This window comes from Schistocerca americana, chromosome X (assembly GCF_021461395.2).
Source record: "Schistocerca americana isolate TAMUIC-IGC-003095 chromosome X, iqSchAmer2.1, whole genome shotgun sequence".
NCBI classification, from domain to species: domain Eukaryota; kingdom Metazoa; phylum Arthropoda; class Insecta; order Orthoptera; family Acrididae; genus Schistocerca; species Schistocerca americana.
This window is the reverse complement of record NC_060130.1, coordinates 204,154,006-204,168,051: the sequence shown is the minus strand read 5'-3', so window position 1 is coordinate 204,168,051 and position 14,046 is coordinate 204,154,006. Positions and strand designations below refer to the sequence as shown.

The 14,046-nt window shown below is 36.2% G+C and overlaps 1 protein-coding gene across 2 annotated transcripts in view; it reads right to left on the bottom strand.

Annotated features, from left to right (window-relative positions):
* Positions 1–1,426: 1,426 nt before the first annotated feature.
* Positions 1,427–14,046, bottom strand: part of LOC124554923 (rapamycin-insensitive companion of mTOR) — a 265,312-nt gene continuing 252,692 nt past the window's right edge. For both annotated transcript variants that reach the window (XM_047128612.1, XM_047128613.1), the window contains one exon: positions 1,427–3,402. In XM_047128612.1, coding sequence (XP_046984568.1) covers positions 2,137–3,402 — 1,266 coding nt within the window. In that variant the 3' untranslated portion in view covers positions 1,427–2,136. The remainder of the gene's footprint in view (positions 3,403–14,046) is intronic.

The following is a 14,046-nucleotide window of genomic DNA, read 5'->3' as shown; positions in this document are numbered from 1 at the left end:
GAATCAGCAAACTAAATAATACCTTTACCATAACTTTTTCTGAATTGTTTTCAGTAAGAGCTGACTAAACTATATTCTTACTTTATTTAGTTTTATTTTGTCTTACGGATCTTATAGCAAAACCTTTTCTGTTCATCTTGTCATTTTTGTTTCCATGCTTGGACATCTGCAAAGAAACATTTGGATCACTATGGTAACGAAGGGGACAGCTTCTTAGACAGGATCATTACTGGTGACGAAACATGGATCCATCATTATGAGCTGGAGAGTAAACGGCACAGTGTGGAATGGAAACATCCAAATTCGCCGTGCAATAAAAAGTTCAAGACCCAACCGTCTGCAGGTAAACTGATGCTTATGGTTTTTTGGACACACAAGGTCCAGTACTGGAACATTATTGGAAAGGGCCACAACAATAAACAGTGTGCATTACAGTGAGATGCTTACTGCCAGGCTAAAGCCTGCAATTCGAAGCAAACACTGAGGATTGCTGTCAAAAGATGTTGTGTTGTTGCACAACAATGCCCGTCCGCAGACTGCTTCCCACACTGCTGAAACACTCCAGAAACTCAAATTTGAAGTACTGGAACATCCTCCATATAGTGCCCATCTTGCCTCTTCTGACTATCACTTGTTTGGTCCACTCAAACAGGCATTAAGAGGCTGTTGATTTGCCTCAGACGTAGCAGTGAAAGAAGTGGTGCATTCCTGGCTCACAGCTCAACCAAGAACCTTCTTTTATGAGGGCATCAGGAAGCTTGTACAACAATAGAGCAAGTGCGTTCAAACACAAGGAGACTATGTCAGAAAATCATGTTCTCGTAAGTTTCCTATTTGATTACAATAAAATTTTATAACTACTTTGTGGACAATAATTGACTTACACTTGCATTTAGGACTCAAAAATTTCATGCCACATAGAACCTACTGCTCTTTCTGACTCCACAAATAATCATTTTTTTCTGTTATCCAATTTACTCTATTAACTAGAAACTATAACAGAGTCATAGTCAAGGGCACTGATGACAGTAAATTTCCTTCATTGTGGGTACTTTCAGAATGTGTACTTTTATTTATCCAACACATCTTTGCCAACGTGTGTTATCAGAGGTTATAGAAATCAGGACCAGAGTCCATACTTTCAGAGTTGAGAAGTTTTCTTTCTTCCAGTTATCACAAAGTGAACATGCATACTGCGTATAATTTCAGTTTATGAACTGTCAGTTTGACTTGGTAACACTACAGTAACTCATAATGTTAAAACAATTACCCCTGTTTCCAGTCTAACATTTAGTTCCTCTGAATTTGTAAATGGAATGTTTTCAAACATAGTCATAATGCAAATTTAGTGACTACAACACTCAAAACTGAATGATGATGTTCCTATGAAAATCAACATTAAATTCCAGAATAAGCAACACAACAATTAGGAGAGATGCCCTATTGGGCAGACTTTATTACAAATAAACAGTTTCAGTACTCTTGTCAGTATCTGAAGTCACACTGCAACAGAAATTAAGTACAATTTTTATGTTATTACAATAATTACTTGGGTTGACTAGAATCATATACAGTCTATTTCTTAGGCGCATTTATTATAAAACAGTCAGCAGAAGTAAAATGTTTCTCAAACAATAAAATTAAATTGTTTAACAATATTACATATTTAGAAACTTAAGCAATAAATAAGTTTAGCTGAACAACAGGAATTTCCACAGCAAATAAATATTGGTTTTGTACACACCACTCAATATTAAATATAGTCTAAAAATATTTTGCAGTCGCTACAATTTGACAATTTTGGCCACATTGCATTTTTAACAGGAAACAGAATTTTAATTGATTGGTACATTTTCCCCCAAAGATTTTCACACTTATGTAATATATCACAGGTTTTAATCCATTCACCATATAAAGTGACAGATCTAAAAAATTAAAAATCAAATGTTTGGAACAATTGTCTTTCAGGTAATTCATAGGGAAAGTACCAGTTGATTTACAAAGAGGAAAACCTTGAACAGTTATTTTTAATGTCCGAGGTCAACAATTTTCTGCTCTTTATATTTTGAAAGACAATCGAATGGCACAAAACATCCTGAACTTTGGTTTAGTTGTGGATCACATAATCATCTACCATCATTTTGTATTGTTACTGAGGACTTCAGTTACAGCACTTGTTTTACTTCTTATGTCATTAGGAACATTTGAGTCTTCATGTTTATCAGCTGATGAAAATATGCTTGAATTGAAATTTGTGAGTGATATATTAGGTGCCAAAACAGTTGCAATTTTACGCTGCCTTATAACCACTGTGGGTTTATCTTCGTTTACATCATTGTTAATGCCTGTTAATGGTAAAAAAGAGGAAGAGGTAGGTGTTGGAGATTTGTTGGAAGACTGCCCAGCCTCTCTGTCCAATATCACAGCTTCTGAAGGAGACTGGTTAGTTGTGGAGTCTAGATGATCACAGGAACTTGAGCTAAGATTGGCTGTCTCATTGGTTGTTTGATTAACATCATACAACTTCTCTGGACTGTTTCCATTCCTACTGTTCTCTTTTTCTTTAATGACTTTGGCCCCTAACTTTGTCAACAGAGTTTTGTCACTGGATGGTGCGTTGCAGTTTTCAGATTTAATAACATTTGATAGTCTTGAAGATCCCAATGCACAGTCTTCACCATTTATACGTAAGGAAGCATTGCCTGTACCAAGCAGTTCATCTACTTCTATAGCAGATTTCTGTAAATGTACTCCAGATCCAATGATACCTACTTTTGGCAGTGTAATACCTCTTCTATTTGACAAAGAACTCCTTGCCTTATACAAATCTGGATGCTCACAACCTCCCTCTGTTCGTGATATTTCAGTAGATGCAATGCAGGTAAAATTAATAGCTTCATCTATCATTGGTATATCCCCATTATCCTGATGTAAGGGCCCTGAATACTGCTGAATTTGTGCTTGTGACTCGAGTCCAAGCCTATTATTTACAGAATACTGAGTAGTAGGAAACTTAACTCCTGACAACACATCACTCGTTAACTGTTTTACACATTCACTTTGTTGAGACACATTTACCAAAGCTGTTGTACCACTACATGAATCCAGATATACATTTGGTTCATCACCAGCTGCACAGAGAGAAACACTATCAACACACAGTTTCTGACTAGTATCTCCGGTAGGATGGTTCTCATTTCTGTAACCCACTGGAAATGGAAAATTTGACTTGTCAGTAATATTGCTAACATCACTGACATATACTGTCGGAGTTGAAGCAGATGACATGATGTCTTCTGTATCTTTAGCATCCTTGTTAGCAAGTAGGGATAGTGATGGATCGTCTCTCGAATGTACTGATAAAGCTGGCGATGACAGAATTGCAACTGGTTCCTCGTATAACTGAAAAGAAATGAAAATTTATTTCTACAAGCTACACTTTCAATACTTTCACAAATGTTTAAAATTAATTTTAGGGAGTGAAGGTGCAGTGATTGAATGTCATTTTTAACAGCACATATGTTTCTGTTGTACCAGTGAACTGCAGTTAGTTGAAATTCTTAATAAAAAAATCTTTACTGAAGAACTATACACAATCTTTAACACATGCAATGACAGGTAATTGATCAACCACATTGTTTTGTGTGAAGTGTTTTATGGAAAAACAAAAGTAGCATGACCATTTTAACCTAATACTGACACAATAACAAATTCTGTCGCAATAAAAATGTAGCAGAATGAGAGTGCAGAGTGTAAAGAAATGAAAAATATGACAAACATTATTGATTACAAATAAATCCTCCTACGTTCAAACACTATTGCAAATTGTGGCCTTCCTTGAAGTGCAGCAGATTGGTGAAGTCTTCAGCTTATTTCAAGAAAGGCCACATTCTGCAAGGGCACCTAATTCTTGGATGTTTTCTTTTATATACACAGAATGAGTTGCATAAACATAACACTATGAGTTTGATAAACATAACACTACTTTTATTACCTGAACTGTTCAAGATATTGAAACATGGTTTTCAGCAAATCATAATATATTGAGGGAGTATCCCTTTATTATATTATTAACATTTTTAACTCTTGTATCAACTGAGAAACTACAGTGCATAACAACATATTTCTCTCAATGGTTTTTGAAAGCTGTAGAAAAGAAGTAGACAGTGATAAAACTTGTGTCCAACCTTAAATAATGCTTGTTAATCCTGGTGTTAGTTTTGGCATACTACTCAGCTACTTTTGTGCAATGTTTCGAGGCTAGGTACCTGGACTCAGTTATTGTGGTGTAAACACCACTATACACGGCTCCCATGTCAGGCTCCATCATCAAATGCAGCATGTAGATACATACAGACTACGAAGATGAAAGTTATTTCAACTTGTCCTACTTTATAAGATAGAGATACAGGGTCAGATCTGACTTTTGCAACTAGAACAGCATGTAGACTTCTAGTACACATGAAGGACCCTAGGAGAATTATTTCAAAACTGTTTATGTCCATATGTTTAAGTGAGCAGTATTTGTGGAAATAGCTACATTTTCAATATGTAGAAAGATCTGAATTTGATTTTGTGTTGGCAAAAAGGTTATCTGATGTGTATTTACTCATAAGGAATCCCTCGAGTGTGAGGTCGCAAAAGGCCACTGTTGCAGCACTTGATGCCCCACATATTATCTACCAAGTGACCACAACATTGGTTGCTAATGGCAACAGGGGGTGGGACTAGAGGTATCCAGTGGTGAGCACAGCATGAGGCTACAGAGCATAGTTGAACTACTTAGGCGACGAGTAACTCACAGCAGTGCTACAGTGCTAGTGGTGTCTAAACAAAGCAGAACGATGATAAACAAAGTAAACATTGCATTATATCTAGAACAACAGTTGCCGAAGTCAACATTTCGTCAGAAATGGATCCAGGAAATTTTGCAGCATGAGAAACAAGTGTAAGATGAACTATTAGCATTTCTGCAACATGAGTCAGTGGAATATGTGTTGTCATATACGCTTGACTGTGCAGACAATGTATATGAGAAGTACACTGATGACAAATACAAAGGACAACAGCTGTCCAAGGAGTGGATGCTAAACATAATAATGTATATGGAAGATCATCTGCAGTGCAGTGAAACAATTATGACCTAGTTTAGAATAAATCTGCAGCAATATGACTGCACAGTACATAAGAAAAACTATGGATATTCAATACAATTTACAGGATGTGCATGACAGTCACCTACTATGTTATGCACAGCAAACTGTACGTGACATAGATTACAGTGAATTCAAGGGCAGCAGTGGATGGTTGCATTACTTCAAATAGTGCTACAGAATTGGAAGGCATAAGGTAACAAAATTTGAAACAAAGCATCAACTTGACAATGCACAGCAAACTGCAGAATCAGCCTGAAATTTTGTAGATGAGATAAACAAACTTATTCCATTGTTCAGCAAGGAATTTGCTTTCAACTCCAACCAATCAGGATTTGAAAAGGAAATACATATGAAAGGAACCCTGGAAATTAAAGATACCAGGAGAGTTGTATCAAGATCAACTAATATCAGTGCCTTAATGCATTCATATCAATTATGCCAACTGTTAATCTGTATGGTAAATTGGCTAGAAAGTTATTTACTGTGCTGTTAGAAGTTGGAGGTGCTCTGTCACCTATGATTCTTTCTTGTGTGCATAATCTTGTGCAAGGGCAGTAGGAAATATTTATGTCACAGCAAGAGTGGGAAAATGGGTGTAAGAGAAGTACAACTACGGTGTGAGCACTGCTTTTGGACAATAGCTGGTCAAAATGACTTGTTTTTGCATGATTTCTGATCTGCATATAAAAATCATACTCCTTTAGAGCATACTATCCCCCCTGAAAAGTGTGCGACATTGAAATTCATACCACATGGAACCACTGGACAAATTCACTCTCTAGATGTTTGTTTTTTCCTTGCCTATAAAACATATTATCGCACTATCTGCAGCTATGCCTTTAAAAATAGCCAGTTTCGCGGTAAGGTCCACCTCAGACTTTTTTGCATTTGGTTACATTCCATCAGTTCTCAGCACCCCATTACACCAATACGGTTCTATATGCATTCTTTAAGAGTCGGTATCGAGCGGAATGTCCTGCACGGTTTGTAATTTCCAAGGAGTTCCCCGTCGATCTCGATGGGGAGAACCTTTGTGACCACCGTGGTGCGCCATTTTTCATTTGGTGTTCATGGTGCAAGTTATTGCCTTGTTCTGAATAATTCTTGATTGTTGACAATGTCCATTTTGTGAAGTGTAATACATACATCCCATAGAAGGTTGATCTCTGTACATCCTGGACACTTATTTTCTATCACCCTCCTGATGCACAACTGTGAATAAAGATACTACTCTGACATGTGTATTCAATTAACTGAGTATTTCATTCACTATGATTTGATAACTACCAGTCTCCTACAAAATAAATACTTTCCTTAAAAAAGATGTTGTTAGGCTTCACTTTAGCAACTGCTCAAACTGTTTCTCATCAGCTACAACACACATTTCCAATCAATGCTTGAGACACAGATGAACATACAAGATTATTTCAATGGATGATATAGTGGTGCATAACATCAGTTATGGTTAGATTCATGACAGAATGAAGCTAGGTGCTCCCCACAGAAAGAAACCTACAGGAGTGAGGAGTACCTGGCTGGCCTTTAACTGCAGGATTCTGTCCTATCCCAATGACCAGGAAATTTTTTTCCATTCATTGTTTGTGTTAGAACAAGAGAAATGTGAGCTGGACAGCTGTTAAAATGACCTATATTTAACATGGCTGACTGAGGTGAAGTGAGATATCACAATGAAATCACCTGTGAGGCTGCACCATTCACATATGCTCTACAACCACTGCCACTGCACATGATGATTCCAATAGGAACTGTCTGTAGCTCAGTACTGTATATTACAGAAATTTACACGACCATTTTTCCTCGTGTGTTGCAGAGTAGCATGACAAAATTCAATACAATGTTTAAAGTCACAATCTAAGAGTTCCTGTTGTAATGACAGGTGAATGGAGTGTAATTTATGTCAATGAAAGATATGAATGACAGACATCTGGCTGGTGCTACATCCCTTGGAAATATGTCTTATGCAACTGTGCAAATTGATGAGCAGCAGAACCACAGTAGCTTCCTTGTGTGCTCTGTCAGCTACAGCTCTCCTCTTCAGCCTCAGTCTGCCTGTTTGAATTAGTGTCCACATGCATACAAAATCCTGGCATGAGCAACACTAGAAATCTAGGTAGATATCTTTATACTGCCTTATTATACTGACAGATATGCTACTCAAATAAATTGTAGCTTTTCGTTATTGGTGTACATATCTGCATGCAATAAAGGTTAAGAAGAAATGAGCAGTTATAACATAGCAGGCAGGTCTATACATGCTATTTCCTGTTAATTCTGCATTGTAGATAAGTAAACAGTCGAAAGAGTTGACATAATGACAGAGCCTTGGAGTTTGAGCCCTAGGTGGTGGTATTTACACCACAATAGTGGATTTCAGCCACCTTGCCCATCAAGTTTACCACATTTCTCAAAAGATTTTCAAATGTTGTTAAGAAGTGCACTGCTCTATTCAAAATATCTTGGTTCAACATCTCGGTTGATACAAATCTTATGGTTGGTGGTTATGCTTGTGATCTTCAGTCCAAAGATGGGGTCTGATGTAACTTTCTACACCAGTCTATCCTGCACAAGTCTCTCATCTCTGCATACTAATTCAACCTACATCCATCTGAACATACTTAGTATAGTAAAGCTTTGGTCACCATCTACAATTTTTATCTCTTGCAAAATTTCAATCTTTTTGCTGCTTATAGTTGTTCCATCAATTTGTAAGTGCATTTCTAGTGACAATATTCAGTCAAAGACTAAAGGACTGAAGGACTGAAGACAATGCACCCATCTAAAGCCACAATGTTATATAGTGAAAAGATTAGGACAGACTCCCATTACAAGGAAAGTCTGCTACTATTGCAGCACTGGAAGGATGATGTACGATGAATATTTAAAAAGTAAGAGCCGTTTGCTTATATTAAAATGTTGGCAGCTGAGAACAAACTAGCATGAATAAAGCACCATTTATTATATGTTTAAGAAGCCACAAAAGTCACTGTGTTGATTAAGTACTTGTCTGACTATGTGTCATAATGGATTTGAAACTCATTGTCAGTCACACAGTGCATACTGTAAGTTTGTCTAGTTCATAGGCCATAGTAGTGAGTAAAGGAAAGGTTAGACAATGGTGCTGAGACTTAAAAGTGTCCATACAAATGTGAATGATGAAGATCCAAGTGACTGGTCCAGTATCAAGACTAATGAAACCGTGCAACAAGTGGACCAAAAACTGTTATCTGTTGACGACTGGTGCTCTGCATGCTGAATTTCCTCATGTTTGATGCATACTATTTACACTGTTATCATGTAAAAGCTTAGATATTGCAAATTTTGCCCAATGTGCCCATTGATAATGTTTATGCACAAACACAAAGAGCAAAAAATGTCAAATGGATAGGTGTTTTTGGATTGCTATGGACAAGCTGTAAATTGTTTGTTTTCCCACATAGTTACAGACAATGAGATATGACTATCCTACACCAAACAGAATCAAAACAACAGTCAACACAATGGCCCTAATCAGGTTTGCAAAATCAGAAAAATTCAAGTAATCTCTTTACTTGAATCGAAAAATCATGGCTATCATTTCCTAGGATGAAATAGGGATTCTGCTGGTCAATTTAATGAAATGTGAATCAGCAATTACAGCAAAACACTCACCAAATTGAAATGTATTGCCCAAAACTGGCATGTACACAACTATCATCCACAATAGCTCTCATCGACAAAAACACATGTTCACACACCTCTGCTCTTACAAGCATTTCCATTGGGAACTTATTCAGCATCCACTCTACAATCCCAACTTCACACTCAATGACTATTACCTCTTCTTGCAATTGAAAAATGCCTTGGTGGACAATAGTTTAAAGATGATGAGGAACTTAAGACCACCACTGTTAAAATGGTTCACTACCCAGGCAAACAACTTCTACGTGGAGGAGTTGAAGAAGCTAGTGCAAAATTATAAGTGCTTACAAGTGAATGGCAATACCATGGAAAAGTGAAGTAGGTCTATAGGAAAATAAAATCACCAAAAAAAGCTTTATCTAAATAACATATAAAGTTTCAACTTGTGAACTGATAAAAAGACACATTTAAATTTGGAGAGAAGCAGAGGCCAATTACAAACTCTGTGACAATACCAGTTGTATTGCAGAAAACAGACAGAAATATTAAGAACAAAACATACTGTTATGAATACATGGAAACTCACTGATGATGCTGTAATAACACTAAGGCACAACATATATGGGCACAGAGATAAGAAACAAGCCATTGTGTTTTGCTCAAGGCAGAATTCTCAAAATATATTTAGAGCTCAAGCAAACACAGGTGCAAATGTGAATTTTCCTGAAGTAAAATCACATAAAGATAAATATATATGTCTTTATGTTGACAAAATAAGTGATTTTCAAATTACAAGACAAACATGCTTGACACGACAGATCTCATTTCATGAACAAACAATTGCATATAACTAGGCTGTAATGTAATTAACTGTCAGAGATAAACTTTATCTCTTGCGAAAAGTACGATGCCCACAGTAGAGAGTTAAGGTAACTTCATTATGTTGCCATACAATGTGTTTAATTTATTTATGAATATTTTCTTTTATGATAAATAATGGATTTGTTTGAGATGATAAATGTTGTATATTTATATGTATTTATTTATATGTGTCTTTGGAGTGTATTAAGGTCAGAAGACCAAAGAATCTGGAATGCAGGAATGTCTGCAACTTCCGGGCACATGTTGGCTTGCCCGCCACTTCTTTGTCGGTATTGGAGGGAGATGGACGTGTTTAAGTGACCGGTACAGTATAATGCATTTTTAGGGTATCAATGTTCGAAGTGAAAATATTGTAGTTACTAAACAAAGAGTACGAATAAATATTATTTTAGCCGAAAGCAATTCGAATCCGGTAGCGTTTATTTCAAACAAGAAGAGAACCCAGGCCATGCTTGTTAGAGTAATGTTTTGCAGACAAAACCCCTAGACAAACGAGATCTGCAGTGTGTAATCTTTCAGCAGCTACTAATAAATAAGCCTTGCTGAAATTGTGCTGGAACTACTCGTATTATTATCAATTACAAACACGTGGTGCGAATGTGGTCCTACCACAATATACCGCGTAAGATTCCACATCATTCAGTTATCAAGAAACAAGATAGGTAACAACCAGCACAATATGGTGGCGTCATCCGGGATTATTGAAAATGTTACCGAAATAAACTACCACCGAGATTGCGAAGAAAACGACAGAATTCGTACATCCTGGATGAAAATGTTCAAGGAAGTCGTATGCTGATACCTTCAAGACAAAGGAAATCGTATGCTGGTACCTTCAAGACATCGGAATGCAGTTACTGGAGCAAGAATAACGGCGCAATAAGTCAAGAAAGAAGAAAAAAAGTGTAAAGTGTTGTGCAACAAAAAAAAAAAAGCAATATTCATAACGTGTAGTGTTTCAGTGTTGTGAATTCCATCACGCACCAATCAACAAAGAAGACGTTATAAGATAAGAAAACCAGTAAACTGTGAGTAAGATAGTTTAGTATCCTTTAGAAAAGATAAATTTGTTGTGTAAAAAGATGACTATTGTAAAAGAGGAAGGTATTGACGACGGTGTCGCCAACGCTAGTACAGATGTAAATTTATCATACGAAAGTGAATGCAACAGTAATAGTCCGAATCCTGTAGACAAAGTTGAAACTCATACGGAAAGACAGAATGAAGTTAAAGACATGCTATCAAAAATAATGAATTATATGGAGGGAAAATTTAAGGCAATTGATGACACTAACAGACAAAACGGACAGTGGTTAGGAAATATTAAAGACAGACTCGATGCTAATGAGATTCGGTTGGATCAAATGGAGCAAAACAACGCTGCTCAGTTAGACCAGACTCTTAAGCTCATGAGTGATAAATTTGAAAAACAGTTCAAAGAATATGAAAAGAAAAATGACGATCACTTTCAAAAAGTAGAAGCAAAAATTTCCAGTTTGAGCCGTAATATGGTTAAGATCACGGGTAAGGTCAATTATGTCGGGAGAAAAGTTAAAAATGTAGATGCAAAAGTAAAAAATCTGAAAACTGAAGTTACTACAGGTAGAGAGAAAATCCATAATGTGTTTAAAGTTGTGCATTCAGATATCAAACATGTAGAAGAAACAGTATCTGATCGTATTTCTCTTGTAGACGATAAAATTGTTAAAGTAGAAAGCAAATTTGAACAAAAGATAGGAATTATTACTGAAAAAATAGATGTAAATAATCAGATAAACAAAAATGAAGTCAAGAGTTTAGAAAGTAGTATTAATGACGTCACTAAGAAACTTGAAAGTGTTAGTAGCAATATGGTCACCAATAGTTTGCAGAACAATATTGGCACTTTGTGGTACAATATTCCAGTAAAAAACTTTTCAGATGAGAGCAGTATGCATCCGGTAGATTTCCTGCAGCATTGCAAAGATAACTTTTTTCCAAATATGAATGATAATTTGAAAATTAAATTTGTGAAAAGATTTCTAGAAGGTGAAGCATTGTCATGGACTAATCATTATTGTACGGAGGGAATGTCTTTTGCAGAGTTCGAGGAGAGGTTCTTAAGTAAATTCTGGTCAGAGACAGAACAGGCAAGAATAAAAAGCGAATTCTTGAATGGACCTGTTTATAAACATGAATTTGGTAGCATGAAGCAATTTTGCAGAAATCAGTTAAGGAAACTCACTCACCTAAGCAAACCTTTTGATGAACTCACTCAAATTAATGCACTCAAAAGGAGGCTACCATGTGAACTACAGTGGGAGTTAGCTTATGGTCCAGATGACACAATAGATCAGTTTTTGAAATACGTTGACAAACTAGACAGAATTATTGAGAAAACGGGTAAACCACCACACCATAGTCAAAACCATTTTCAAAAGACAGGGCATACAAATTGGGGAAACACACAACATGATAAAAAGGAAACACACAATTTTGGAAGTAGTGATTCTCATCAGAGAAATCACCAGTACAACTTCAAGGGATCACAAGGACACAATTTCCATTACAAAGGTCAGTATGGAAATAATCATAACCAATTTGGTAACAGACACTTTGGAAATAAACCAAAGGAGTGGAATAGTCATAATGGTATGGGGAGAACTGAACAGGAGTTAAAAAACTGAATGAGGCTCCATTGGCGGTCCGCAAGGTAGGAGCTACTTATACACAAATGGAAAGGGCCAACCCAAAATGTCTAACTAAACAGAAAGATACCTGTGACATAATGAGTAATTATTTTAAAGAGAAGTGTTATCCCATTAATGTAGTATCTGTTACAAACAATATATGTCATACAAATAAACCAGAAACAAAAGGTAAGTTATTTAAAGACACTGATTGCTTAGAAAACTGTGAAGAACTAAACTTAGATTCATTCTATGAGTGGGCTGAGAGGAGCACCTTGCTGGAAAATAGTTGTTCAAATGATCAAAGTGTATTAGGAATTAGAGAACTTATGGAAGAGTCTGGTGGGCTAGGAATGAAAAGAGCACCTAGTAAGGATGATTAAATGTATATCTGCATACTGAAGGTAAGAGTGCAGAGGATAAAGATGATAATTTTTGTGATGTTGATTGGGAAGAAAAGGAGATTGAGGATAGTAGTGAAGATAGATGTTTTATTGGTGTAAGTGAGGAGTTGGAAGCTTTAGGGATTACTAATATAAAAGAGGATAGTAATGAAATTAGCGAGGTACACATGAAAACAGTTGACAATTTCAATGATAAGGATGCCAGAATTTCAGCCAATGAGTTATTTGATCTTAATACATGGAAGAAAAATGAGAAGGAATTGACAGCAGGTAATCTTAACAGCATTAGGGGAGTAGATGATGAAATGTCAGATAGTGAGCAATTTTTGTTTAACTTATGGATTAACAGTAGTGCCATTAAGGATGATGAAAATTTCAGAACGGTAACACTTGATATATGTGAAACTTTGTATCCAGACTGGTGGCATAGAATTAAGTATCACATTGCACAAATGTTAAGAGAGAAATATAAAGGAGAGACACACAATAGCACAAACTAATGCAGTTGGATTAATGAAATATTCAGAAATAGTAATCAGGCCAAAGAAAATGCAATTAGGGTAATAACAGCATATAACTCTGGTAGTAATGATACAGGTAAGGATACTGGAAAGGGATATGGATTCAGTGAAATTGAAGATGACTTATTACATGAGAATATTAACAAAAAATTTGACTTTGATGTAAGCAGTCCGTTTATTGATGTGCAGATAGGATCATGGAAAGGAAAGTGTTTAGTGGACACAGGAAGTCAAGTATCTGGGATATCAGAATCATTAAGTAAAAAACTGAAAACTAATAAGGATTATGTCGAGTTACCTGTGGTAGGAATTAAAATAAGAGGTGCTACCAGGAAGCACAGTAAATCAATAAGGAGTCAGGCTTTTATTACTTTTGAAATTGAAGGAGTATCATGGTCACATGGGTGTCTCGTCATTCCTGATCTCACAGAGGATTTTATCCTAGGCATGTCTTGGATAACAAAAGTAAGTGCAGCATTTGATTGGACAGGGCAGAAATTAATGATGACTCTACCAAGTGGTGAAGTCATCACTACGAAACTTCTTCAATCAAATGTGTTTTGTATGAATAAGACTGTGAACAGTATTGAAGTTACAAAAGAAGGTAAGTACATTGAAAGCCATGTCACAGATTTTGATACAGACGAGATAGAGTTTGAAAAGTTGGTAAATGAAAAAGCAGCCGAAGCTAGAGAACTAACTGAGAACCAAAAACAAGATTTGAAATTATTTTTGTGGGAATATAGTGATGTATTTAGCAATATACCAGGTGAAG